General features: G+C 53.9%; 10 protein-coding genes across 10 annotated transcripts; 5 read left to right on the forward strand and 5 right to left on the reverse strand.

Moving 5' to 3' along the window:
* Positions 1-423: 423 nt before the first annotated feature.
* Positions 424-1,386, forward strand: J4E83_000470 (uncharacterized protein; the record flags this gene model as incomplete). The annotated part of the gene is made up of 3 exons (XM_049327432.1): positions 424-494; positions 554-980; positions 1,036-1,386. The coding sequence occupies 3 exons, from the start codon at positions 424-426 to the stop codon at positions 1,384-1,386; spliced, it is 849 nt and encodes a 282-aa protein (XP_049193577.1).
* Positions 1,387-1,565: 179 nt separating this feature from the next.
* Positions 1,566-2,542, reverse strand: J4E83_000471 (uncharacterized protein; the record flags this gene model as incomplete). Its single annotated transcript, XM_049327433.1, has 2 exons — positions 1,566-2,318; positions 2,390-2,542. 2 exons carry the CDS (start codon positions 2,540-2,542, stop codon positions 1,566-1,568), a joined length of 906 nt encoding a protein of 301 aa, XP_049193578.1.
* A 428-nt stretch (positions 2,543-2,970) lies between these two features.
* J4E83_000472 (uncharacterized protein) lies at positions 2,971-6,017 on the forward strand (the record flags this gene model as incomplete). The annotated part of the gene is made up of 7 exons (XM_049327434.1): positions 2,971-3,042; positions 3,093-3,168; positions 3,288-3,488; positions 3,534-3,611; positions 3,918-4,400; positions 4,451-4,462; positions 4,732-6,017. The coding sequence occupies 7 exons, from the start codon at positions 2,971-2,973 to the stop codon at positions 6,015-6,017; spliced, it is 2,208 nt and encodes a 735-aa protein (XP_049193579.1).
* Positions 6,018-6,299: 282 nt separating this feature from the next.
* On the reverse strand, positions 6,300-7,154 carry J4E83_000473 (uncharacterized protein; the record flags this gene model as incomplete). Its single annotated transcript, XM_049327435.1, has 3 exons — positions 6,300-6,555; positions 6,606-7,086; positions 7,142-7,154. 3 exons carry the CDS (start codon positions 7,152-7,154, stop codon positions 6,300-6,302), a joined length of 750 nt encoding a protein of 249 aa, XP_049193580.1.
* A 548-nt stretch (positions 7,155-7,702) lies between these two features.
* Positions 7,703-8,717, forward strand: J4E83_000474 (uncharacterized protein; the record flags this gene model as incomplete). The annotated part of the gene is made up of 3 exons (XM_049327436.1): positions 7,703-7,954; positions 8,002-8,304; positions 8,352-8,717. The coding sequence occupies 3 exons, from the start codon at positions 7,703-7,705 to the stop codon at positions 8,715-8,717; spliced, it is 921 nt and encodes a 306-aa protein (XP_049193581.1).
* Positions 8,718-8,974: 257 nt separating this feature from the next.
* J4E83_000475 (uncharacterized protein) lies at positions 8,975-10,650 on the forward strand (the record flags this gene model as incomplete). The annotated part of the gene is made up of 2 exons (XM_049327437.1): positions 8,975-9,272; positions 9,320-10,650. 2 exons carry the CDS (start codon positions 8,975-8,977, stop codon positions 10,648-10,650), a joined length of 1,629 nt encoding a protein of 542 aa, XP_049193582.1.
* Positions 10,651-11,106: 456 nt separating this feature from the next.
* J4E83_000476 (uncharacterized protein) lies at positions 11,107-13,873 on the reverse strand (the record flags this gene model as incomplete). The annotated part of the gene is made up of 2 exons (XM_049327438.1): positions 11,107-13,778; positions 13,834-13,873. The coding sequence occupies 2 exons, from the start codon at positions 13,871-13,873 to the stop codon at positions 11,107-11,109; spliced, it is 2,712 nt and encodes a 903-aa protein (XP_049193583.1).
* A 2,200-nt stretch (positions 13,874-16,073) lies between these two features.
* Positions 16,074-16,750, forward strand: J4E83_000477 (uncharacterized protein; the record flags this gene model as incomplete). The annotated part of the gene is made up of 2 exons (XM_049327439.1): positions 16,074-16,365; positions 16,416-16,750. 2 exons carry the CDS (start codon positions 16,074-16,076, stop codon positions 16,748-16,750), a joined length of 627 nt encoding a protein of 208 aa, XP_049193584.1.
* A 2,708-nt stretch (positions 16,751-19,458) lies between these two features.
* J4E83_000478 (uncharacterized protein) lies at positions 19,459-20,924 on the reverse strand (the record flags this gene model as incomplete). Its single annotated transcript, XM_049327440.1, has 4 exons — positions 19,459-20,096; positions 20,151-20,324; positions 20,387-20,711; positions 20,769-20,924. 4 exons carry the CDS (start codon positions 20,922-20,924, stop codon positions 19,459-19,461), a joined length of 1,293 nt encoding a protein of 430 aa, XP_049193585.1.
* A 993-nt stretch (positions 20,925-21,917) lies between these two features.
* J4E83_000479 (uncharacterized protein) lies at positions 21,918-25,070 on the reverse strand (the record flags this gene model as incomplete). Its single annotated transcript, XM_049327441.1, has 5 exons — positions 21,918-22,402; positions 22,457-23,264; positions 23,317-23,909; positions 23,959-24,822; positions 24,872-25,070. 5 exons carry the CDS (start codon positions 25,068-25,070, stop codon positions 21,918-21,920), a joined length of 2,949 nt encoding a protein of 982 aa, XP_049193586.1.
* Between the last annotated feature and the right edge of the window lie 34 nt (positions 25,071-25,104).

Below are 25,104 nucleotides of genomic sequence, written 5' to 3' on the forward strand. Positions count from 1 at the left end.
AACTACATCACCTCGTCTCTAACAATGCCGAACTCTTTGTAATACAACATGTATGCAATTCCGATGATACGGCTGAATTGAGAGCCGGCACGATGCACAGTCGGCATGGCTGAGATGAACCCGGCGGCGAATGAGCACTTCGGCGTTGCAAGCAGGCATTCCGACCCCTGTCATCCGTTCCGCGGGCAGGCGCGCATCTCCACTGTCGCAATCGCACATGTACAGTACACGCCGCAGCATCAGGCGCTCACCATGAGTACTTGTCTCAGCAACATGTCTCTATTTTCTGGCTGTCTATGATAGCACACGTTCTTTTGTCTTCCACTTGCTCCAACTACGCTTCGTCCATCGTTCCACAGTGAGCGCGCAAGCCAGACAATACTTATCGCACATGTGCAGCCCTCGCCTTCCAGCACCATGACGATGACCCCCGAGCTCGAAGCCTTTGCGCGAGCCATATCGCGCGTACTGGGCTGGGCCTACTTCCTGTCGTGGTCAGTACCACCCACCTACCATCCCTCCTGTCAGCTCCAACTAACCAACCCCACAACAGGTCCCTATCCTTCTACCCCCAACCCATATCGAACTACCTCCGCAAATCCACGCTCGGCCTCGCCATCGACTTCCCCACCCTCAACGTCCTGGGCTTTACCTGCTACACCATTTCCACCGCCTGCTTCCTCTACTCGCCGACGATAAAAGCGCAATATGCGGCTCGTCATCCTGACGCGCCGGAGACGACGGTGCGGTTCAACGACTTCTTGTTTGCGGCACATGGCGCGGTCATGTGCGTGATTATATATAGTCAGTTCTTCGAGAAGATATGGGGCTTTGAGATCGGGAAGAGACAGAAGGTTAGTCGGGTCATACTGGGGGTTTGGTGGGGGTGTGTGCTTGCTATTGGGGTTGTGGTGGCTTTGGTTAAGATGAATGGGGCTGGACGGGGATATGATGCTGAGGGGTGGGCGTGGATCGATGTTGTGAGTTCCTGCTTTACGACTTTCAACCTTACGGGGCTATACTAACATGAAGTAGATCTACACGCTCGGCTACGTCAAACTCCTCACCGTTTTCCTCAAGTATATACCCCAGGCCTGGGTCAATTACAAGCGCAAGTCGACGTTAGGGTGGAGTATATACCCTATGCTCCTAGACTTTGCGGGTGGCTGGCTTTCGCTCGCACAGTTGTGCATTGATTCTGCGCTGGAGAATGATTGGAGTGGTGTTACTGGTAATCCAGTCAAGTTTGGACTGGGCAACATCACTATTGTGTTCGATATTATCTTCATGCTGCAGCATTACGTGCTGTATCGGCACCCGGGGAAGCATATTGATGATGAGGATGAGGAAGAAAGGGAGGGGCTTGTACAGGGCCGGAGAGACTAGTAAATATACATGCAAGGCTTCGTCGGGTATCCGACTTATCATAACTCACGAGTTCTGGTCTTCATCTACCTTCCATTGCTGCTATGATATATATCGGTGGCACAGATGTGACATCAACATGCCATCTGATGACATCTCGACAACCCTGATGCGAGTCTAACTGCAATTACCGCCACCTCTCAAGCACTCTTCCCTGTAAGCTTCTCACAAGCCTCCCTATACTTCGCCGCCGTCTTCTCCACAATATCCTGCGGCACCTCAACCCCCTCTTTGCCCTTCAACCCCTCACCCGTGAGCCAATCCCTCAAAAACTGCTTGTCATAGCTCGGCTGCGCCTTTCCCAGATTCTTCTCCCACGACTCCTTGGGCCAGAAGCGCGAGCTGTCCGGCGTCAACACCTCATCAACAAGCACCACCTCACCCATCTCATCAACGCCAAACTCAAACTTCGTGTCCGCAAGAATAATATCAACCTCCTCTGCGCGGTCTGCAGCGGCGCTGTAGATAGCAAGTGAAAGTTCCTCAACACGCTGCGCAATCTTCGCATCGCCAATCAGGCTCCGCGCTTTCTCAGGGCTGATGTTCTCGTCTTTGCCGCCTACTTCCGCCTTGGTGCTCGGTGTCCAGAGTGGTTCCGGTAGCTTCTGGCCTTCGACGAGTCCGGTGGGGAGTTTGATTCCGTTGACGGTTCCCGATTTAGTGTATTCGGACCAGCCTGATCCGGTGATGTAACCGCGGACTATGGACTCGATGGGGAGGATGCGCAGACGACGGACTTGCATGCTGCGGTCCTTGAGCGAGGTTTGGTCCTTTATGGCGGGGGGCAGATCTGAAGAGAGGAAATGGGTTTTTAGACCGGGGACTTTGGTGGGTAGGTAGTTGAACCAGTATATTGACATGGCGGTTAGGAGGGCGCCTTTTCCGGGGATGCCCTGGGGGGCTGTTAGTCTGAGGTCTTGAATACACTTCAATTAACATTGAAGTTTGGTGAGGTTGAACTTACATTCTCCATAATCACGTCATACGCTGATATACGGTCGCTCGCAACGAATAGTAGTGTGTCATCGTCAATCGCGTATAGATCGCGCACTTTTCCAGAGGCAATCTTGGGCAATTTACCCTGAATGTCGATGGTGGTGACCGCTTGAGCCGACATTTTTTCCCGTGAGTTGATTCTTTGGTGTTGAGTTCGGGGAGTGACTGTGTTTGGTGGGGATTTATGCACGATCCCGCGTCGAGTATTTTATGCTTCAGCGGGGCCGCTGTGGCTTTCTCGAGAAAGGTGTGGCGGTGCTTGACCTAGGCTACGATGGTTGCCTTGATACACGAGGTTCAATGATTCACGATTAGCACTGTAACACTAAGCTATGATCATCGGAAACGCATGTAAACGAATTCAAATTCGTTTGAAGTAGTCGTCTACTTCCAGTGTTACGTGATTGCTGCTCTGGCCTAATCGGTCACAAGCCCGGGCGTAGATCAATTCACGCCTTACTTCATTCGATCGCCTAGCCGCATCACTACACCTCACCCAACCACCCCTTCATCACTCTACGTCCTTGCAGCTAAACCAGATCATCTCTAATGTCGTCGGTTCAGTTCACAGCTCTGATACGTCTCCCGTTCATCCGGGGTGACTTTGAAGATCCTCCGCAGGTAAAGTAGCATCTGTCCGCGTCTCCGGGGCTCATCTGACCGCGACATAGGCACAATGGGATGCTGAGAGGGATCGCCAACTATGGAAGGTCATTTCCAAGTCTTCCAAGACCAGTGATTTGAACTGTAAGTATCCAGGACCCATTCCAAAACTATCTCTAACAAGTACTAATCTATCGTAGGGGTCGAGTTGTATGTAAATGCAGGCTACGCACTGCATCAGCCTCACTGACCATACGACAGAGCCGACAAGTTCCAGGTTCCACCAACCTTCCTTCTTCAGCAAGCTGCATGGCTATATGAGCGACATCTAGATCACGTTCGTAACCAAATGAAGAAAGTCAGCATCTCGAATGCTGCTCCGTCATCTTCGCCGACTGGTGGTAGCACGCTGACTGCTGTGGGTGGCGTTGCGATGCGAAGGGGTGGCAGTGCCGGATCTGGAGGTATGTAAAACATCAGCATAATTTGATCTTACTGACAAAATGTAGCTGGGAGGACTACATCAGCGTTAGCAGGACGCTCGAAGGACAGTCCGAGTTTGCGTGGCGCAGAGGTGGTTATACCCGGTGAGTCTCTCGACAAGCATCTTAGATGCCACAGTAGATATGTTTTCTAACATATATTAGCACCTTCGCTCTCGAGGACACCGTCTACCACCACGATCACTCAATCCCGGGCACTTACTCAAGCACCAGCTCGAACTTTGTCTACACGCTCCACTCAGCGACCTAACTTGACCAGTAGAAGGTCTGAAGACCGAGCGAATGCGCCAATCTCACCACCAAGTTATCGAAATCACGAAGCAGCTTCTCCAGACATTCCCGATTCGTCGTCCTCGAGCTCATCATCGCTATCGGATACTGATCATCCAGCGCATCGAAGCCAACTCTTCAAGCGCCCGCCGCGTTTCCAGCAGAAGAAACCGCGAGAGCTTTCGACGTTTGAGGAAGGAGACGGAACGCAAGAGATTGATGATTCAGGCTCGCACGAGACAAGTCTACCTTTTGCAACTTCAGTCAAGACCAGACCAAGCAATAGCAAGTACGCGCAAGACTCACGCTTCCGAGCTAGTAGTAGCAAGGAGCAAAAGGTTCTGCAACCTGCCCGCACAAGGAATGCTCCGCCTGTCAGACAAACGTCTATGGACGTACAGTCGATCGCGACCACAGAGACGGCGTCGTCGATGACTAGCTCCGGCGGACCTCCTTCAGCCGCAAAGAGCCCTATGAGCCCTGCCTCGGACCACCGCGCGGCACTAGGCCGACTCGGTAGTCCACGACGTGGAGGACTGCGATCCAGAAAGGAAGGCAGTGAAGGCACGCCGAGTATGGGCAGCAGCTTCAGCGACATTGATGGTGAGTCCTGGGATTACCCACCTTTAGATTGATATACTCATATCGGACAGATGCAGGTATCAGTCAGTCGGCTCTTGAGGAAGCGCTGTTGAGCAACATGCAGCATGGAAGGATGAGTACACTTAGTCGCATGTCGAAGTGGTAGGCATGACGGGAGCGATTTGGTACGGTTCTTCGGACGCGATGGATCTCTTTCACTTTCACTACGACTCTTATTGTGTGCCGCTCAAGTTGAATCTATTGTGCAAGGCGGCAGTCTTGGCACTACTCTATCAACCTCGATTGCTACCCGCCTTCCACAAACAACACTCTTACTACTAACTTAAGTCAGCTCACATAGGTCTAGTTGCCGACGCGATGGCTTCTCGCTCGTTAAAGCCCGTCGCAATGCCGCCGCCACCCATCATCCTAGTCACAGACCACTCCACAACACCCCCAACAGCCACACGCTACGCATTCGGCCGCAACGACATCGATTTCTCCATCGCCTACAGGCGCATTAAGTCCCTTCTCACCCACCCACCATGCCCGCACCACCCCCAATACCTCTGGCCCTGCGACGCCTGCGAGTCCGCCTTCACCGCAAAATACTGGACATGCGCCGCCACGCTCCTCGACTACTTCGCAGACTTCCACCCCATCGACACACCCCTCATGCAATCAATCTGGTTCTACCTGCTCGACATCTGGCAAGAAAGCGCGCACATCCTTCCCTACGAAACCGTGCTCGACGAAACAATCGAACACAGCGCCGCACTCATCGGCGTGGCGCGCGCCAGAGACTTTGAGAAAGCAGTTCGTGACACCATCACCCTGTTTGAAGTCACGATCTGGGGTCGGAGAACAGAAGCGGATTCTTGGGACCAAGTTATCTATGATCCGAGGGGTGAGGCAATGTGTCCTGTGGGTGAGTACGACACAGGTCCCTGGGCTAGTGGAGTGAAGCCCTGGAACCAGTTTCTGGGGGAGGGAGGAATGGGTGTTGCGGCGCCATGGTCTGCTGCTGCTTCAATTCCATCTTCACAAGAACCCCGAAACGGAGATGGAGATGGAGGTAAGGATGGGGACCAAGAGAAGACAACAACACGCTACATCCCCCACCCCGCCATCGCCCTAATAGAAGGCCACACCGCGCGCTCCCGCCTCCTCGCCAATTCCTTCTACACAAAACAAAAGCTCACACCCCCTCAATACAACGCCGCTCTCGCAGACTGGGAAGCACACACCGTCGTCCTGCCTTCCAAGCGCGGCGAGCCCCACACGTACACCTCGCGCTTCACAGGCCGTGAAACTACATACACGTTATCTAACGGCGCGCCGCCGATCATGCGCTACGAGGGGCTCGGCGACCCGCAGTTGGAACTCGCGGTTCCGGATGGAGATTGGAATCTGATGGATGAGTGTGTGGCGAGTTGTAGGGGGGCGACGGCGTATGTGGGTGTCAGTGGGGGTGATGAAGATGAGGAGGATGAGGATATGGTGGATAGTGAGGATGAGTTGGTGCCGTTTGATTTGTGGACTGTGGTTGAGAAGGGGATTGGAGGAGGGGGTCGTGGCGAGGTGTTGGATTTGGGAGGCACTGGAGGCATGTTCGAGACTTGGTGGGAGGGGGAATGAGACTGGATAGGTACGAGTATCGTAAGCGTATTGTCTGAATACTTGTGTTATATCGATCAACTCCATAGGATAGTCATTTGGAATATAGTTCCGGTCGAAGTATATTTGCTACATGTGCATATGTACAATACTAGCATTAACTCGCGCGCTATAGCAAGGTATTCTGTTCGTTCATTACAAAATCAAATCGTGGATATCGTCGCGTAAAAGATCAGTTTTCCTCCATTTGGTCCTTGATGGACCTCGTCCACTTCAACCACTTCTTCCTCGCTCAATATCGGTTTATGGAGAGTAGTCCCTGGGCTTGCGCTGGGACTCGGTGTCCAAGAAGCTACCCCGGCTGCGGTTCGACTTGGTCGAGCGGCTTCGGCGCATGCTGGAAGAGCGGTCGCCGCCGAGACGGCCTCCGAGGCAGAACATGACGGTGGCGAGGAAGTAGCAGGCGACGGCGGCCCAGGTGAAACCCATGAGGTATTTGCCGATGCTAGCTTCGAAGCCGGCGGAGCGGAAGGCATCGCGGCCCTTGACTACCCATGCGCTGATGTTTGTTAGTTGAGGTACTTTAGCTGTCGATATGTATAGACTTACGTCATGAGAGCTGCGGCCAGGGTCTGGAAGAAGAGAGCGACAAAGGTCATCAGGGAAGAGAGGTATCCTCCGAGACGGCTGCAGAGCGCAAGGAGACCAGAGACGAGGGCAATGGCAGCGAAGAAGAGAGCAATCAGGTAGAAAGCAAACATGAAGCGAGACAGGTAGTAGTACATGTGGGTACCGATGAACTGCTCGGGGATGTTTTCCTGGGTGCCAAAGTTCCTAGGAGGGTCGAATGGCAGCGCTGGGACAGGTGAGCCGCAGTTGGCATTGTTGCCGGAGTCAGGGTCGGCGCCGCAGATGGCGAAGAAGGTCCATCGCGATGGGTTTCGTGCGTTGGGAATGCCGCCGGTGGTGGCTTCGAGAAAGTAGAACTTGGTGAGAGGAGCCTTGTTGACACCACCGGTGAGGATGGTCAGGAATTGGAAGAGCAGGCCTCCAGCGACCAGGATCAACGAGCCGAATGCGAGAAGAGGTCCTGGAAGGTGTGTTAGCAGATGCGCAACCGAATTGGGAAGCGACGGGCGACGTACTAGCTACAGCCATGATGTGTGGTATCCAAAAGAGTCGTCGTCGCAAGGGTGTAGGTTATTAAGATTAGGATGCACGATAATGGTGCGATTACAGAGGATGGTTCGACGTGGCTAGCTGCGTCTCAAACGCGCGACGAAAAGAGGCCTGGCAAGCTTGTTTATGAGGTGCGGCCAAGCGGGTGACGTAGTGCACCTGTGAATCGGCTCTTTGTTGGCGTCGTCGACTAGCTCCCTCATCGCACAGGGTTACGGCACTATCGCGCGCGCTTTGCATCATCCCGAGGCTGCTCGACACGCCCAAGCAACCAGAGGGTCCGCGGCTTGTCTGCAAACACGCTGGCGGATGCGACGGATCGTGACGGAGGGCTCTAATGTGTGTGCAAGTGTGTGATGTGTTCGGCACGTGAAGAGATGGGCGGAGAGATGCAGGGATGGCTTCCTTCCTCGGATAGTAGCGAGATCCGCAGTGTGAGCGGTGGATCCTGGCCATCGAGGAGCTTGGGCAGCCCGACACCAACAATCTGCCGCATCGTGCCTTGGAACTTGGAAGCCATCACCGCCATGTCGACTGCTGTGTGGCCGCCCATCGATGACGCCCGCCTCGCCCACGAGCAGGCAGAGTCACAAGCGCGCGAGCTCGAGTGGCTGCTGGTGCAACTGCGCGAGACGCTGCAGTCGCTCAAGGCTGGCCTGGAGGAGTGCGCTGCCCTGCTTGCGCCGTCGGAGAATGGCTCGACACTTGTGCTGACTTCGGTGCGCTCCGAGAGTCTCAAGGGCCTCATTACGCGCGTTGGCACGCGCATCACCAAAGGCGTACGTCCTCCACTCTCCGTCCCCATGCAGCAGCTCACACCGTGCAGAACGTCAAGCTCCGCCTCGCAAGCCTCCCACCGCCCAAAGGCTCGCTGACGTACGACCTCGCCATTTCCTCTGCACCGCATGCGCCGACGCTCGTTGTGCCCCAGCTCACTTCCATTCGGACCTCCATCAACAGCTGCCTCGACGTCATCGACGTGGCTACCTGGGGCGGCGATGCGACCAATGCCAACTTCGTATCCGGGCAACTGCAGCTGCTACACGATCACATACTGGAAGCGCAGGCTGCACTGAAAGGCTACTCGGATGTCCAGCCATCGTGGTGGGAGAACCCCGTCGACGACAAGGTAGACTGCACCTGAACATTCAACACGGGCACTACTGACAATCACAGACATTCGACCCTCCACTGCCGGCGAATGTGTCCTTCCACCTGTTCGTCTTCGATGCCGCCCTCGTTCTCGAAATCCGCACTCTCGAGCCACACAACGCCGGCGACAGCACGTCGCTCACTGGCTTCAGCATCCGCAACACGTTTGCATCAGCGCTTGGCGGCGCACGAGCACCTGCGCACGATGAAGCCGACCGCACGTTCAAGTACAAGGACCACGACGTGCGCGTGAAGGAGAAAATCCGAGTGGAGAGCCAAGACCCCGCTCTGATATCCGCATCGGCAAAGCTCAACGCCTTGGGACACAGTGTGATGTTGAGCCGAAAAGCGCTCAACATAGTCATGGGTCGAGACGAGCAGATGGACTAACTCCGCGCAAGTCTGACAGCAGTCAATTGCACCATCGACCATTGGGCGGAACAACCACTCATATTTCGCCTTTTTCCGCGGGAATGCCCTAGTGCGATCGCGCCATATCGGCTCGTCGCTATCGGAACAAATAATGTGCCACGCGCATTATCAACAAGGCCGAGGAGTAACCGCATCGACGATTGCCTCTACTCATATTACTGCCCCTCCTTCGTGGAATTCGAAGTTGTTCAGATTTATCCTCTGCATACTTCATCATGGCGCCAGCACTTCTTACCGCGGTAGACGCCACATCCCACATCCACCTTATAGTCGGCTCCAATCCACTAGCAGGCGCGCGATGCGCACGATCAATAGAGGTTGGCGCGAAACCGATACTGCTCGCGCCCGAGGACTCCACACTTCACTATGGACTTGTCAAGAGAATTGAGGCGGGCGAAGTAAAGTGGATAAAGCGGAGTTTCAAAGACGACGACTTGACTACGCTGGGACGAGAGGAGGTGGGCAGCGTAGTAGACGCTGTATTTGTTACTGCGGGCGGGAAACATACATCAGGTACGTGGCATGAGAGTATGTCTCGAATTCACTCTAATTCGCCACAGCAACCCACATCTCGAGTCTTTGCCGGAGACTACGTATACCAGTCAACGTCGCCGATGCGCCGAACCTCTGCTCATTCACCCTCCTCTCCACACACTCCGACGGCCCTCTACAGATCGGTATCACAACATCTGGAAAGGGATGCAAGCTCTCTGCAAGAATAAAGAGGGAGATTGCGGCGTCACTTCCCCCGCGGCTGGGTGATGCAGTGGAGAGGTTAGGCACACTGCGGCGACGCATATGGGAAGAAGACCATGCGGCAGAATTGTCGCAAGATCTAGAGGCAGAAGAAGAAGACAGCGGGCAGCCAGCAACCTTCAATAAGCTGATCATGGAGGAGAGCAAGGAAGCTGCACGGGGACGTCGCATGCGCTGGCTCTCACAGATATGCGAGTACTGGCCTCTACGTCGTCTGGCCGGTATCACAGATGCAGACGTCGACATGCTGTTCCGCGAGTTCGCCAGCAGCAGCCCCTCCAAGGTCGGACCCACCGCCACCACAGCCGCACGACGACCAGGTCGTATCATACTGGCAGGCTCCGGCCCTGGTAATCCCGACCTCCTCACCCGCGCAGCACACAAAGCCATTCTCTCCGCCGACCTCATCCTCGCCGACAAGCTCGTCCCCGCACCCATCCTCGACCTCGTACCCCGCCGCGCAACCGTCCACATCGCACGAAAGTTCCCCGGAAATGCCGACAAAGCGCAAGAAGAGCTCCTAGAGCTAGGTCTGGAAGGCCTCAAGGCGGGCAAAGTAGTCGTACGGATAAAGCAAGGCGACCCATACATCTACGGCCGCGGCGGCGAAGAATACGACTTCTTCCGCGAGCACGGCTTCATACCCAGTGTGCTACCCGGCATCACCAGCGCCCTAAGCGCCCCCCTCTTCGCCGCCATACCCGCCACACACCGCGGCATCGCCGACCAAGTCCTCATCTGCACCGGCACCGGCCGCAAAGGTGCGCCCCTCGATCCACCCGAATTCGTAGCCTCCCGCACCCTCGTTCTCCTCATGTCTCTCCACCGTCTCTCCGCCCTAGTCGAAAGTCTAGTCGGCAAAGCATACCCCTCCGATCTTCCCGTCGCCGTACTAGAACGCGCTTCATGTCCTGATCAGAGAGTCATTAGAACAACGTTGGAACATGTTTGTGCTGCGGTCGAGGAGGAAGGCAGCAGACCGCCTGGTCTACTGGTCGTGGGCAACGCGTGTAAAGTACTTATGAAGTACGAGCAGAAGTGGGTTGTGGAGGAGGGGTTCCATGGGTTGGATAATCTGGGTGGCGATGGCGAGTTGGAGATTAGTAGACTTACCGAAGCGGCTATTGCTGCGTAGGAAGTAGATGTGAAAGGAAATTCAAACTTGATACCACTGAAGAACGCTCTTGTTGAAATCGCCATTGACATATGCAATTCTTGTCTTCATCTCTTTATGCATTCATCGTTCTCGTAAATTACTAGGCTCAAATCTTGCCTTTCCATATACACATCATTTGACCTCTGAGGAGGAAGACTCGGCTTCCTACAACCCCTCGTCTATATCGCTCTCATTATTACCATACTATACATTCCGCGAACTTCGTTCTATTCAAGAAAAGTTCTTTGCGCCGTCGTGCCAAATGCCGTGATATCCATGAATCCGTAATTCAGTTAAAAGAAAATACCTCCAAACGCCGATGCTAAAAGTCGATTTTGTTGTGCGAGACTCGTGAAAAACGAGTATAAATGTGTGTGATCGTGAAATACGTTTCGTTGGTCGTGTACGATCGTTGCTGTCAGAAGCGAAAGAGCCCTATACCTGACTCGTCCAGCTCTTCCTCTTGTTGTTGTTCTGCTCTTCCCAGATAACAAGCTCGCGACCACTCCTCTCTCCACCGCGATGTACGCGGTCGATGCCGAGATGCTCGAGACCATCACGTCCGACGTGGATACCGAAGCCGTAACGAATCTTCTGTGGGTCGGTGTAGGAGTTGTGCTTCTCGTTCTTGCGTTCCTTCCTCGTCTTCTTGTCGCCTAGAGCGGGTTCGGCGGCTGGCTCGTTGCGCAGGTTGTTGCGGGAAGGACGGACGAGGGAAAGGGCGGATCGGGCCCATGTGCGTTCCGCGTAGGTGCTTCCCATTAGCCTTGCGACGAGCTCGGGCTTTGTCTGGGGGCGAGAGAAGGCGCGGTCGGCGAGAATGGGGGATTGGTAGACCCAGCTGATTATCTCGGAGAGCGTGTTGCTACGGTGGGGAAGGGCGGCTCGGCGGCGGCCTGGGATGAGAGCGAGGAGGCTGACGCCGTAGAGGGCGAGGAAGAAGCAGAGTGCGTAGTATCCTGCGAGCTCCGCTGCGACACGGACCACGTCGTCGTTGCCGTAGTATTGCGTCCAGAAGCAGCCTCCAGCGAGGATGGGCAGAGTGCAGGATGTCAACGAGACAAAGGAGAGAACAGCTGTTTGCCAGTGTCTGTTCTCGAGTGCCGCCAAAGTGGCGGAGAAAGGTAGGCGGCAGGCATAGTCGACCAGAAGAGAAGCCTCAGCGGTAGCTCCGCCTTTGGAGGAGAGCGCCATGTAGGGCTGAAGGACCCGAAGAGAGTAATCCAGAGATAACAAAGCCAAGAAGAGGAAGTTGGCGATCAGAGCCGGAATGAAGGAGTAGAGGAAGTTTGACGCGGAGAAGCCGTCTGCGCCAGTGCGAGCGAAGACCTGGGGCAGGAATCCAAGGCGGACGGCGCTGTTGACAAAACTAACAACGAAGAAAGCGACCAGCAATACAGCGGCAATGACGATCCACGCAATGACCGAAGTGTCCTTCAGGTACCAGGGAAGAAATCGTAGTCGCACGCTGGGGTTGCGGATGTCGGTGCGGATGGTGAAGTCGTTGCCCTGGGTCGGGTCGAGGTTGGTGCGCTCAGCTCCCTTCTCAGTAATACGTCCTTCTTGGACTGAGAACCTCCGAATTCCAGCACCCTCTTCGCCGATGCCGTAGAAGACGTCACTGGGCCTCGTTGTAGTCGTCCAGTACCCAATACGGTCCGCGCGGTTGCTAACTAGATGCCAGTCGCCCTTCTCAAATGTCTCGGAGTTGTTGTAATCCGTGAGGTTGTTCGAGCGCTCAAGAAGCGAGATGATATCGGCAAGAGATCGAGGGTCCCATTTCAAGCCAGTCGGATTGCGGGTCAGGAAGAGCAGCATGTAGATCAATACGGCAATCAACAGGATGTAAAGAACAACAACGGTCCAGACAACGCCCTGAACGGCTACCCATCGCCAGACACTGCGGCCCACGTCATATCGTACGTTGTAGGCGGAAGCAAGAAGGGGTATTGTCCAAGTAAACAGCCATGATACGAAGAAGAAAACACCGACACCGGGATGTCCGGCGCGGAAATGCTCAAAGTTAGGCCATACGAACTGCATTGGGTACAGTCGGAGGAAGACAGCCTCAGAGCGCATGTGGAAAGAGTCCGAAGCCATGGAGATGAAAGGGATGAGGCGCTGGGTAGCGGTCTGGATCTGGATGAGCCATAGAAGTAGGAGCATTCCTAGGAGGGTTGGGAGGTATTCGAAGACAAAGTAGCGGTTGTCGCCAAATGCATTGTAGTCCCACAGGCCGTTGCCATCGTCGCGGTTGGAGTAGACGGCTGAAAAGATCAAGGCTGCAAGCATTAGAAGACACAAGAAGATGTACAGGCCTAGCCAGAATGGGCGAAGGATAGCCGGGAGGAAGTGCAGTGGCGCATGTTGGGTATGTGCGACGAAGACGTCGTTTTGTGTCCGGGAAGGGGACGGTGAATGTTGGGGCCTGTACTGTTGGGTTGGGTGATGTGGGTCGTAAGGCTGTGTGGTGGCCATGGGTGCTGGGGCTTTCGCAAGCGGTGTTGACGAATTCCTCAAGGGCTTGCGTGGTATTTGTTGAGACATCCTTTGCTGTGTCCGTTGTTCCTGCGCCATGTATCCCAGGCCATTGTCGTGGACAATCCTGTCAACGGGGTAGTCATCTTCGTCGTCCTCTGGTCGGACCTCTGGGTATATCCTCGATCCGCGGACCTCTTCGTCGCGTGTGAGTTGGTCGATGGCGAATCGAATGTAGGGTGTGGTATCCTGGCCGGGTGTGGTCACCTGGGATTCGGCGTCCATGTTGTATGACTGGGAGCGCCTCGCGTCTCGCGTCTCTGGTCTCGACTCCTCTGCGATGGTAGACACAGCAGGCGATTGAGGGCGTCCGTGTGTGAAGGAAGGCTGAGGCTGCTGTCTTGGAACACCAACACCTCGCAGAGACGTTATCGGGATGTCAGTATGTGGCACCAACTGCTCATGACTCTGTGCCGGTGTGCGGGAGGAAGGCGGTGTCTGGTAGAGAGGCCTGCGCTCGTCGCTCGAACTGGACGCGTGTTCTGACGCGCTGTAGTAGCCCTCAGAAGCAGCGAGGGAAGCAGCAACGCTCTGCTGCGAGGTTTGATGGGATAGTTGAGGCTGCGAGACTGGCGCCTCTGTCAGCATGATGCGTGTCTGGGATGGCTGGTGCAGCTCACCTACCGTTGGTTTGCTTGAGTTGGAATTCAGGCTCCACACTCATATCTTCTTCGGTACACTAATCAAGTGGAGCTGTTCAGGAATGTAGCATTATGAAGATATTTTGGCGGTGGGAGTGGATAAGTTTTCTACTCGAGATGGCGGGTGCGTGCAACTGTCTACCAACCACCCGAATATGCGGAGGCTGGTCTCATCACGGCTGGGATCACACTGGCGCGACGCATGTATCAAGTACTCGTTGGAACCGGGAATGAACAAGTTTCTCGCGTCTACCACATATCATTCGCCGGATCATGTTGCGGTATGCTTGCTGTGTTGTCACTCGAGATAGCTGCCATGCTTCCCCGCGACGATGATGTACTAGCGCCAGCCGCCAGCCTCAGACGAGACCGGGAGGCTCGTGCGCCCGACACGTCCATTTCAACGCGACATCCCCACGGCGAACTCCATCATGGTCCCTGGTACACATCAAGCAATGCTTCTTAGCTACATTCTTTACCACGAAGTATCTTGCAACAACTTTTTGCGACAACTTTCTTTTGTAATGATCCTGCCTACTCTTTTCACCTGCCGTCCCGGTCAATCAAACTTACCTAGGTAGTCTTCAGCCATCACAAACGCTTCACTCGGGGCCGACTCTAGTGATATTACAAAGCGTGGAGCTGCCTGCTCTTGAACACTCCGATAACACAGCCCGCCTGGACTGATGTGTCGACCGCGATTCCACGCTTAGCCTCCTAGCCTATTCCGGCAAGCGCAGTGCGCTGTTCACTGCTCAGGTTCCACATGGATATCAGTCTGGACTTAGATGTTCCAACTACGTAATACTGTCTCTACTTGATGCCCGCGCCATCTGGAGTACCGCCACAAACTTTTATTGACCTCAGCCGTCGGGAGCGGAACGAATCCGCCAAGCGAACTCTTTACAGCTGGGGTACCCGAGCAGCCGCATTATCTCCCTAGCTCGGCGAACACACGTCTTGTCGCATCATGTCGCGAGTCCGTATCTGCGGAAACGACTTCTCAGACCCCGGTCAAACTCCAGAAACCTCTCGGGGCAACGTTGGCTCCTGCTGACATCCTGTGGGGTCGGCGCGGGCTGCTGTTGAGAAACGGCCCCATGCCCTAGGCGCGGCCTGGTAGTCATTTCGATTAAAGACGCCACCAAAAGGGGATGATTTTGCGATTGCAACTCAGCTCCGCCGCCTTAGGTGGGCCTGAGGTTTAACGCTGGTCATTTGATCGAGTGTCTCAAGAGAATGAAGACAATGAGCTTATATCTCGTCATGTCTTGTAGCAGGTGTGGTAAGGCCATCGTACAATCGCGTGTACTTTCCGTCATACACACCGTTCCTCCCGCGATGGGAAAATGCTGTGCTGAGGCTCTGGCGCTCAGATCGATCCCTGCCACGGGGTACGGGTCGGGCTCTAGGCTCGTCAATCCTTCGCTTACTTCCCTTCAGCTGCTAACGCGAAGTATGAACAAGCTTCTGACATGCCACCAAAATACATCACATATCGCAAGCCACCATAGGGCAGAGGGTCTACCATACCCCATTCGATCACGCGCCGTGTTCAATTGGTGGGTGTTGTATGCGGTGTCTTCCTGCGGTGTCACCGATCAGGTAACGCCTCGTTCAGGCGTTCCTTGTGCGTGCTTGGAGACATGGAGATACATGTTTGTCGGAGTCCGTGTGCTGTTCATCGCTGAAGTAGCTGCTCTTTGCCCCGTTCTTTGCGATCTCCACTGTCTTCTTTCTAGTGTTGGCTGCGTTTACTCTTGCTTGATCTCATCTTTGCTTTTGCGCCGTTGGGTTCGCAATAACACACTTCCCTTGGACAGACATATCCAAAGGCTTCATTAATATAGGACGTACCCTCAGCATGTCTAACTCATCATTCTACGACTTTCACTGCCCGACCGGCGGCAAGTGGTAAGGAAGATCTCAGACTTCAGAGCGGCGCAGATACTGACAGACTCTAGGTATGCTTGCTCTACTGGAAGCAAATTCGTCGGTTGCTGCGGAGCTGATCCTTGTGTCAACGGCTGCCAGCAAGGAAACATCCGTGCCGGTGGCTACAACATCTCACATTATGGCGAATGGCCAGGCGCCTCTTGTGCACAAGGCAGCGATTTCTACACATGCAGCGCAGGAGACTCTTTCTGGGGATGCTGCAAGACAAATCCATGCGCAGCGACCCCACCGGCTACATGCGCCTCGGGAGACCTAACACCTGCCTTCATGGGTCTGTCAGAACAATTCAGCTTTTATGCCTCAGATGTCCCGAGCCCAACCCCAAGCGAAACATCAACTGGAAGCCCCTCGAAGAATAACACTGGCGCCATTGCCGGCGGAGTTGTTGGAGGTGTCGCCGCTCTTGCCATCATCGGACTGATTGCCTTCTTTATCCTCCGCAAAAGACGCAACAAGAAGTCTACCGAAGGCGAAATGGGCGCAGCAGCCATGGTGCCAATGATGAACAACGAGAAGCACGATCACAACAGGCACTCATCACACTTCGACGGCCAATCACGTACGTTCTCCTCGTTGATCCATCTCATAGTATGCTAACATCCCCGATAGCACCTCCCACATATACCTCGCCTGTCCAAGATCCTTACCAGCAAAACTACCCAACCAAGGGCCAGCAATCATACGTCCAATACGCCAGCCACGCGAGCGAACCCCAGGAGCTCCCGGCAGAGGTTTCTTCGACCAACCGATACTCTGAACTTCCCGCCGGCGCATCGGATCTTGTAGACACTCGGCGATTCTCCGAGCTGCCTGCCGAGGCGCGGCCTGGCCCTTCTGAGCTGGAGTCACCGCAGAGTTCACCTATGCCGGTGCAAGGCGAATTCTCCAGCGACAGGACGAAGCGCGCCAGCCGAGCTCAAGGGCTGGGCGTGATGACCGAATAACTGTTGTCGTCGAGGATTTAGTCCTGTGAAGATACCCTCGTCAGAGGGAAGGTAATGTGCATTCGCTTTATGTTATTGTAATTGGGAGGTCTCGTTATAATCTGTACTCGCGTATCATACCCATTCTTACCCACGAAATGTATATATACCATCTAACAATAACGATGTTGAAAACGCAGTGAACCGAGGTTGGTGTGTATTGAGATTGCGCATCTCCTTTCTTCACACAAGGCTGCTTCGGGGCTTACTCTTACCTAATCCGACGTGCAGCTCCCCCGTGCCACATTTAGAACACCAAGACCGCCTTCCTCTTCGTGTCTTGTAACCAGGCGTTCAGCAGCTTTTGGAGCATTTTCCTCCATTTTACCCCCCCGCGATTACCACGAAACGTGATAGTGTGTCCCGTCCAAATGTGCAACCCACAACCTTGGAAGCTTCCTCACCGGACCTAAACGTCCAGTTCCTCGATGCATCTCCATGCGCGCATGCGACCACGCGGCAGCCACCGTCTTACCCCGACGACCCCTCACGCCACCTCACACCTTCCATTATAAACATCAGCCCCAAGATCTGCCCATCTCTAATTTCACGATCCTCCCCTCTCCCCATCCGTCAGCATGGCGCGCCGTCGCAGTGGCCAAATATTTAGCACAGCAGGCAGTGCCAAGTAAATACGTATGAACAACGTCAGATTTCTTACTCTCAGGTAACACCCGAGCAATACCGGCCCCTATTACATGACTGCATATGCACATGTTCGGGGTATCTTTGCCCTGAGTACCACGGAAAAAGATGTGGCGAGTGAGAAGTTCGGCTAAGAGTAGCATCTTACTACAATCATGGCTGAGCCGCAGGGCGGCGTTTGGGTCGAAGTATGTGCTCTTGGGGTCTGGATCAGGTTGCAATGCAATTTCCTCGTGGTCTTTACTATCGACCGTTAGATTCGTGGTTTGAAGTTCACTGATCTTGTTGCTTGTTGCTTGGACTCGCTTTTCAGATTTACTAGACAGACCTCAGCCTCGTCATCCCAAACTATGCCGGCTAGCCTTCTTGAGCGACAAATCTTCTCACCTTCTTGCCCTGCTGGAGGTACGTGGTGGTCGTGCGGCTACGGAACGTAAGTTGAAAAGTATATCTGTTATGCTTCCAAGAGCTAACACAGTCCCAGTTTCTTCGTTGGCTGTTGTGCAAGAGATCCATGCGAAATCACCTGTGCGCAAGGGAACTTGTATCCCGGTGCCTTTGATCCAACATCATATGGAGACTTCCCGGATGCTACGTGTGGAACCGGGAGTAAATTCTACACTTGCGCCGCTGGTGGTAAGTCAAAAAGCATCATCAGGCTTTGGGTCTATCGAAGATCCTTCAGCCAACTAGCAAGCAACTTGTGTTATTTGAACGCCAATTTAACATAGCGTAGAAACATTCTGGGGATGTTGTAAAACGAATGCATGTGCGCAGTCCGGTTGTCCTGATGGTGATCTTGAACCGGCAATCCTCAACCGCGAGGACTTGCTCAGCGCTTACCATGCGACTGGTGGTTTGAAGACAGACTCTAGGCCATCACCGACATCCGCCTCCAATCATTACATTTCAGTCACAGTAGCGAACGTAGCCACGACGTCAGCTACATCAACGTCAAGCAGCATATCCCCATCCCACACAGCCTCGGTTGCAACCGAAGAAAAACTACCCGTCGCGGCTATAGCAGGTGGTGCAGCAGGAGGCACCTTCGCACTCGCGATAATCTCTGGATTCGTAATCTGGTTCCTATGTTCCAGGAAAAGGAAAGCCAAGACGCGCGAGAAAGAGGATGGAGCAGAGCAAAGTCTAGATATCCTACCCATATGCGTCATGGCTGAGAATCGGCAGCCGGAGCAAACTGAAGGTACGCATAATGACACTGAAACCCTCCAACAATAGTCAATGAGCTATGTGACTAACGAACAAGATATAGCACCACCATCCTACACCCCACCCACCCCAGGCGTCAACAATACTATATACAGTCCCCTCTCCCCTCTCGGCCACCACCCTCCTTCCTCCGTCTACTCCCAAGACACGAATTTCGCAGCATACGCACCTCACGATCCAAACCACTACGACCAACAACACCGCACCTACCCGCACATGTGGCAACCACCGCCCCAAGAACTGCCTCTCACAACTGTCTCAACATCCTTCCCCACATCAGCGCTAACCAAAGCTCGTAATTCCATGTACGGAGATGTGCGCGGGCCATCTGAATTGCCTGGTGATGATGTGAGGAGCGAGTTGGACAGTGCAGGACCGGAGTCGCCGGTGTTGGGCGGCATGTGGAAGGGTGGCGGTGGTGGTGGTGGACGTGGGACTCAACGGCAGGGCTGGATGGCGCCGAGGGATTGGGGGTTGCAAGACATACACGAGAATAGGAATGTTGTGGAACAAGAGATATCTAGAAAGAGAAAGAGTGAAGGAGAGGGAGATATTGGAGTGCAAAGACTGGGTGTGCTGGATGCGATTGATGAAGAAGTAGACGGGAGGGGTGGAATAAATGGGAGGACTATTGAGATGAAGGAGGTTAGAGGGAGAAAACAAGAGGGAGGGTTTTTCTGAGGAGTGTAGCTTTTGTCTAGTCAGGCACTTACGTGTCATAATGCTATAATGTGGTTGCTGGCAAGAACTGCACACCAACTACACACGGTCCTTTGTCAACTCGAGAACCGACCTCAGAAAACCGTCCCATCACTCAAAATCACGATCGGACTACTCTTCGTCTGGGGCCTCTTCTCCTTCGCCACCTCCCTCCCCGCCTTCCACGTACCCGCTTCCAGCAACTGCGCCATACTCAACTCGACCCCCTGCATCCTTTCCAAGACCAACTGATACAATTTATCCACCAGCACCAGCGTCATCGCCCGCCACTCAACAATAGCATCATCGCCGGCAGCAAAAGACGGAAGTCCACTTCCATCTGAGGTAGCTTTGAGACCGCGCTCTAGAGACGCGGGTTTGAGTGTTAAAACGCCTAGGTCAACGAATAGACCACCGTTGCGGTATTCGGGAAGGGCGGTCATGGCGGACATGTTCTTCCAGGATAGGGAGAGGATGCGTGTGAAGGGCACTGTGAGGGAGTAGGCCAGCCATTGAGTGAGTTTGTGGAAAGGTTGGATGAAGGTACTTTCATCTGCGTTCGCATCTTTGGATTGCGTCTTGAGTGTGGACAAGGGCCATGCGTCGCCGAGGGCTTGGCCGTTTACTACGGTGCGGTCTTGGGGCCAGATAGGAATTAGCAGGTTTTGGAGGACGTCCCAGAAGGTGAGGATGTCGAGGGTTGAAGGGTCAGAGGTGGTGGTCTTCATGTAGTCTGTTTTGAATTTGTTAATTACTGGCATGGGGATGGCTTTGGTAGGGGACGTACCAACGACATTGCCTGGACGGCCTTGTTCACCAAAGATGGCGGGTTGGGAGAGAAGGGATTTTCCTAGACTGCGGAGAAGGTTGGCTCGGGAGTCTACGCCTAGCATGGGGTTACTGGAGGAGATTTGGAAGCCTTCTGCAAGGGCCTCAGTTTTGAGGTCCTGGAGTCCCTTTCCTATACGTAGCTCAGTTAGCTGAGTCTCTTCCAACCATCCTAGCATGAACACGAATACTTACCATCAACAATCGGCCCCCCATCCTTCTTCGCAGCAAAGCCCAAGCTCTTGAACATATACAAACTCGCTACTGCAATACCCTCACTCCTCTCATACTCCTTTCCCGCACCGGGTTCCACATATCGCCAATGGTCCCCAGCGCCAGCATCCAACAGTACCGAAACAAAGAAGAGGTCGATCAGCCGACGCGTAATTTCAAGTTCGTCGCACCCATTCTTTTTCCACTCTGCGAGGAGGTCGGCAATGCGGGGAACGCCGCCAACTTCAAAGTGCTGCCAGCGCCCGTGAGGTGGGATGGTGTGGAATTTGTCGGGGCCGAAGTCGCGCTTGTGAGTTTCAGATCAGCTTTTCCATGACATAACTTTATAAATTGAAGAACGAACCTTAATGACAGAAGTCACATAATCCGCTGCTTCGCCCAGACGTTCCTCGTGCACATCAAAGTGGCTCAGCTTGCCTGCTTCAGCAGCCTCTCCTACGATCTTGGCACGCTCTCGCACCGCGGAAAGGGAAAGCAGGTATTTGACTTTGTTGTCCATGTTTGATTTTCTCAATGGTGAAGGGAAGTTTGTAGGTTTCTGGTATGTCGAGGAGTAGGTGTTGTCAGGCAAGTGGGGTTTAGCGCCGCACTACACCGCTTGCACTGGCCCGAATTAGGTAGTTATGTGCTACGAGGACCACTTTTACGGAAGCAACTCGTGACCATGATAAGGGCGTCGGCGTTTGCCGATGGTCATCTTCTGTGATTAGGATGTACTGACGACGATGATCTCGTTTGCTTGCGATGCGCATAAAGATGGTTGCGTTCAACAAATGAGTTGAGAATTGAGAATATACATTTCATTATGGGTTTTCGTCATGAGTTTGCTGGGCGGCGCAGCCAAGCTTAGGATGATAGCCGCTGTGTCCATGTCTACGAATATCGGAGAGGAGTAGCTATACACTCTCTTCTCCTGCCAACTCTTCAGCTAGTGTTCTTATGCGACAATGTCGTGGTTGCACCATTCCAGAGCCTGCCCAATGTCCGACACCGTCTCCTGCTCGTAACAACCACAAAGCCGCGTAAACAAATGCGTCCCTTTGGTCGCGAAAAAGAAACAATAGAATCAGACCTCCCTAACTATAGAGGCCGAACAGCCCGACGAGCAGCGACTGCCATCAATATGCATCAGCGCCCCACCGAAATGAAGGTAGCCGACAAAGGAAGCGAGAAAATGTAGAGAGGAGCCTGGTATCCCAGATGCAAGCGCGCTGGAGCAAGATACGATCGAAGACTCGCCCAAAGTTACCCGAAGGTGAAATAAGTGAACCTCAAATAATCGGTACACCAACGCTTTCCGATGGCATGCCATGCGCAAGAGGTATCAAATCCAGGAATTGCCAGAGACGAAGGAAACCCAAAAGCAGGTGCCACAGAGACCCAGGACTGCTTTTGAAGTGGTATGTTGAGACTAAAGGAAATACCGTGGTATCGGATGCGGCGTTGGTCATTAATGTAAGGTCAATAGAGGCGTAGAAAGGTATTAGTGAAATCAATCGTCGCTGTTGAGTGATCGCCCAGGATCGCTCGTCTGTGGTGTGCGCAGCTGAGAGGAGCTACCAAAGCTAGACAACTGCTTCTCGGGCTCCTTATGGCTGTTGGGCTTTCGTTTGAAGAAGCTCATAATCTTCCCCGTCGTTGTCTTCCTGCCGGGGCTAGAGCATGTAGGCGAGGTAGTCGTCGAGTCGCTGTTCGGAGGAGGCACCAGTGAGTCCGGCATTACTTCCTTCAGCGGAGCACGTCCGTCCGCGTCGCCGTTCCTAACATCCCGAGGGCGTCGCTTGGTGCTCACGTGTCGCCACCAGCTCGAGTCGCGCGACACATCTGAGCGTGTGGCGTTACTGTCAGCACTCAATTTGTTGCCAGTGTCCCATTGCTGCAGCTTTGAGCCATCAAAGTTTCCGTTTGTCGCCTGCGAGAGATCGACCTGGGAGTGGCTTTGTGACGATGGCTGTTGCGCGGGGTAAGGGTCGAGAACTTTTCCATAATTAGCTCATATGCCACGACGGGTCTGAAGTGATGTTTACTCACCTTGACTACGCCTGGCCTGGGAAGGAGCTGTGACTGGCCTAACACCAAGAGACTCCCTCTCCTTCTTTGGTGACGAAGACCTCGTCAAAGTGTCCTTGCGATCATTCTTTGACCGGTCGTCAGAACCTGAAGCTTGCCCTTTCTGTTCGGACGAGTTTGGTGTCTGAGTCACCAGGATCGCAGTGAGGCTGGGGTCTCTACTTCCTCGTCTCGACGAAGTGGCATTCTCAGCAGAGCTCATGGCTCTTTGGCCAGGAACAGCGGTCGTTGAAGATCGCCTTGAACTTTTGTCAATAATCGAAGAGGATCTTCGTGATTCAGCTGTCGCAGCTTGAATGGAGCGTATGGAGCCTGTCGATCCTCGTCGAGCCGCTTCTTCGGGAGAAATGGTCTTAATGGCACTCAGAGGTATCTTTATAGCGGGCTTGCTAGGCCCTCCAGACAAAGGACTTGGGCTCGGATCGACGGTGAAACCAGATGATAGATAACCAAGATTCATACTCTTGCTTTTCCTTTTTCTCTGTCGTTCTTCATCGATCTTGCTCTCCCAAACACCCTTATTGATCAGGATCTCGTCGACAGCAAAGCGCATCGCCGGTAAGATGTCCGTGACGGCTTCGAAGAGCGGCCGGGCGAAGATGTTCATGAAACCAATCTGGGATTCGCCAAGTTTGATGACGTCTTCCCGAACAGGTGGGCCACCAAACAGACATGATGGCATAGCTAGCTCCTCTTCCATGAGTCCTTGGTTGCTAAATTCGTCTGTCAGGATGTTGGCCCACCTGGCAGCGGTGTCAAATTTGCGAGCCTAAAGTATGTCAGCTTGCAATGCGCCAGAAAGACAAGAACTCAAAACATACCACGTTGCAGATATCTGCGCACTTGATGAGCAGTCCACATGTCAGGTCCTTTTGTTCTTCCTGTACTTTGGCACTCCATCCGTCGACCACGCCCTTGTCATGCGCAACCTTCTGCTGCAGGTTACCCAGGTCGCTCATGTACTTGAAATGGAGGCCCATGTCTGTCGCAAGTATATTGTTGATCATGAGCTTGCGCATCGCAGCATCATTGAATGCGCTCGGCCAATAACGGCGTAATATTTGGGAGTAAGCAGCGCAGTGGAATGATTCCAGGACGGATCGATCGTTGTACAGTTGCGCTAGCGGTGCGTTCAATGCGACTAGAAAAGCGTTGTTGACTCCCGGGTGGCCAACATCATGTCCAATGGCTGATATCAGAAGGGTAAGCGCGTCAAAGGGCTTGAGGAGCTCAGCGATTGGCGATTTCGGGGTGGACGTGTTGGACGAATCCGAAGGATAAGGGGGCAGGGTGCCGATTCGGACGAGGAAGTGGAAGAGAGCCTGGAGTACGTCGACAACGTGACGGAAGTTGTGGTACTTGACGAACTCGTTGTAGGCAGTACGGCTGGCCAAGAGAAAGACGATCATCTCGTCTACGAATCGGTCAGCAAGTAGCAGGTTCCTGGCATAAGCCGCACTTGCCTTCGGTAATCGCCCATCTTTCTAGTTCGGGCATTTGTAGTGCATGCTTGAGCATGACGAAAGCGCCATAGAGAAGCTCGTCATCGGTGTAGTCGTGCGCGGAGAAGGCCCAAGTACCGATGGCAGCTTCAACGACGATTTGGCGATCTACGTCGAGATGAAAATCCCTACTCAAGTCAGTGGCGGATCGCATAGTCGGCGTTTGTACATACGTAGATTCCAGCGAGTCGCCTACTGTCTCTGGATTACAGATGCCAGTCATGAGATTCGACACCATCGCCTCGCGCAGATATGCGTAAGGTTTTGTGTCGTCTACTCCGACCCAAGACAGCTTCCGATTGCGCTTAGTAGTCAGAAAGCTTGCTTCTTCTCGAGAGAACTCCTTCTGTAACCGATAGGCATGGACGGCTAAGCCAAGCATGCGATCCCTTGACATTGGACTCGTCAGGACGTCAACAGCGCCGGCATCCAGGTATCGCGTCAACCGAACAGTGTCGCCGAGCGAGAAAGACACTTGTAGTCCTGGCGAGGGCAGCGGACCAGCTGAGGACGGCTCTTCAGTGCCCAGACCAGACAACATGACCACAGGTACGACGAGTTTGGAGAAGTTCCGCGACGAGATCTCGGAGGATATGTGGGTGAGTAGGTGCATGGCGTATATATCGTCGGGTTCGCTCGTATCTAAACGTGTGAGGCGCGAGGATGTGGGCGAGGGCGTGCGCGGCTCGCGAGAAAGGCGCTTCATGCGCTGCTCTTCATCGTATGGAATGTCTATTATGACGAACGTAGGAATGCTGGATTTGGTGGACTCGACGAGCTGGGTGATTTTCTGTAGGCAGGCCCTGCCGGTGCTGCAAATGTGTACTATGAAGTGTGTTAGTAAAGGCGTGGGCGCGGGAAGAGGACGGACTACCTTCGCTGGAGATGGACAGCATCGCCTCGACATTGTCGTGCACTTCGCGCGGCGACGTCTTGCCGATAGCAAAGTAGCTCTGTCCTACATTGCCAGTCGTGGTTCGCGCGACGAGCGACTTGGACAGCGTCTCCTTCCGCACGTGCTCGTCGTTGGCCCGCCGGTCAATGTAGACAACATTACACGCGCCATGTTCCATTGTCTCCGCCTATGTGCGGCGACCAGACAGCACT

This window comes from Alternaria metachromatica, assembly GCF_023757995.1.
Source record: "Alternaria metachromatica strain BMP 0045 chromosome Unknown scaffold_1, whole genome shotgun sequence".
Taxonomy (NCBI): domain Eukaryota; kingdom Fungi; phylum Ascomycota; class Dothideomycetes; order Pleosporales; family Pleosporaceae; genus Alternaria; species Alternaria metachromatica.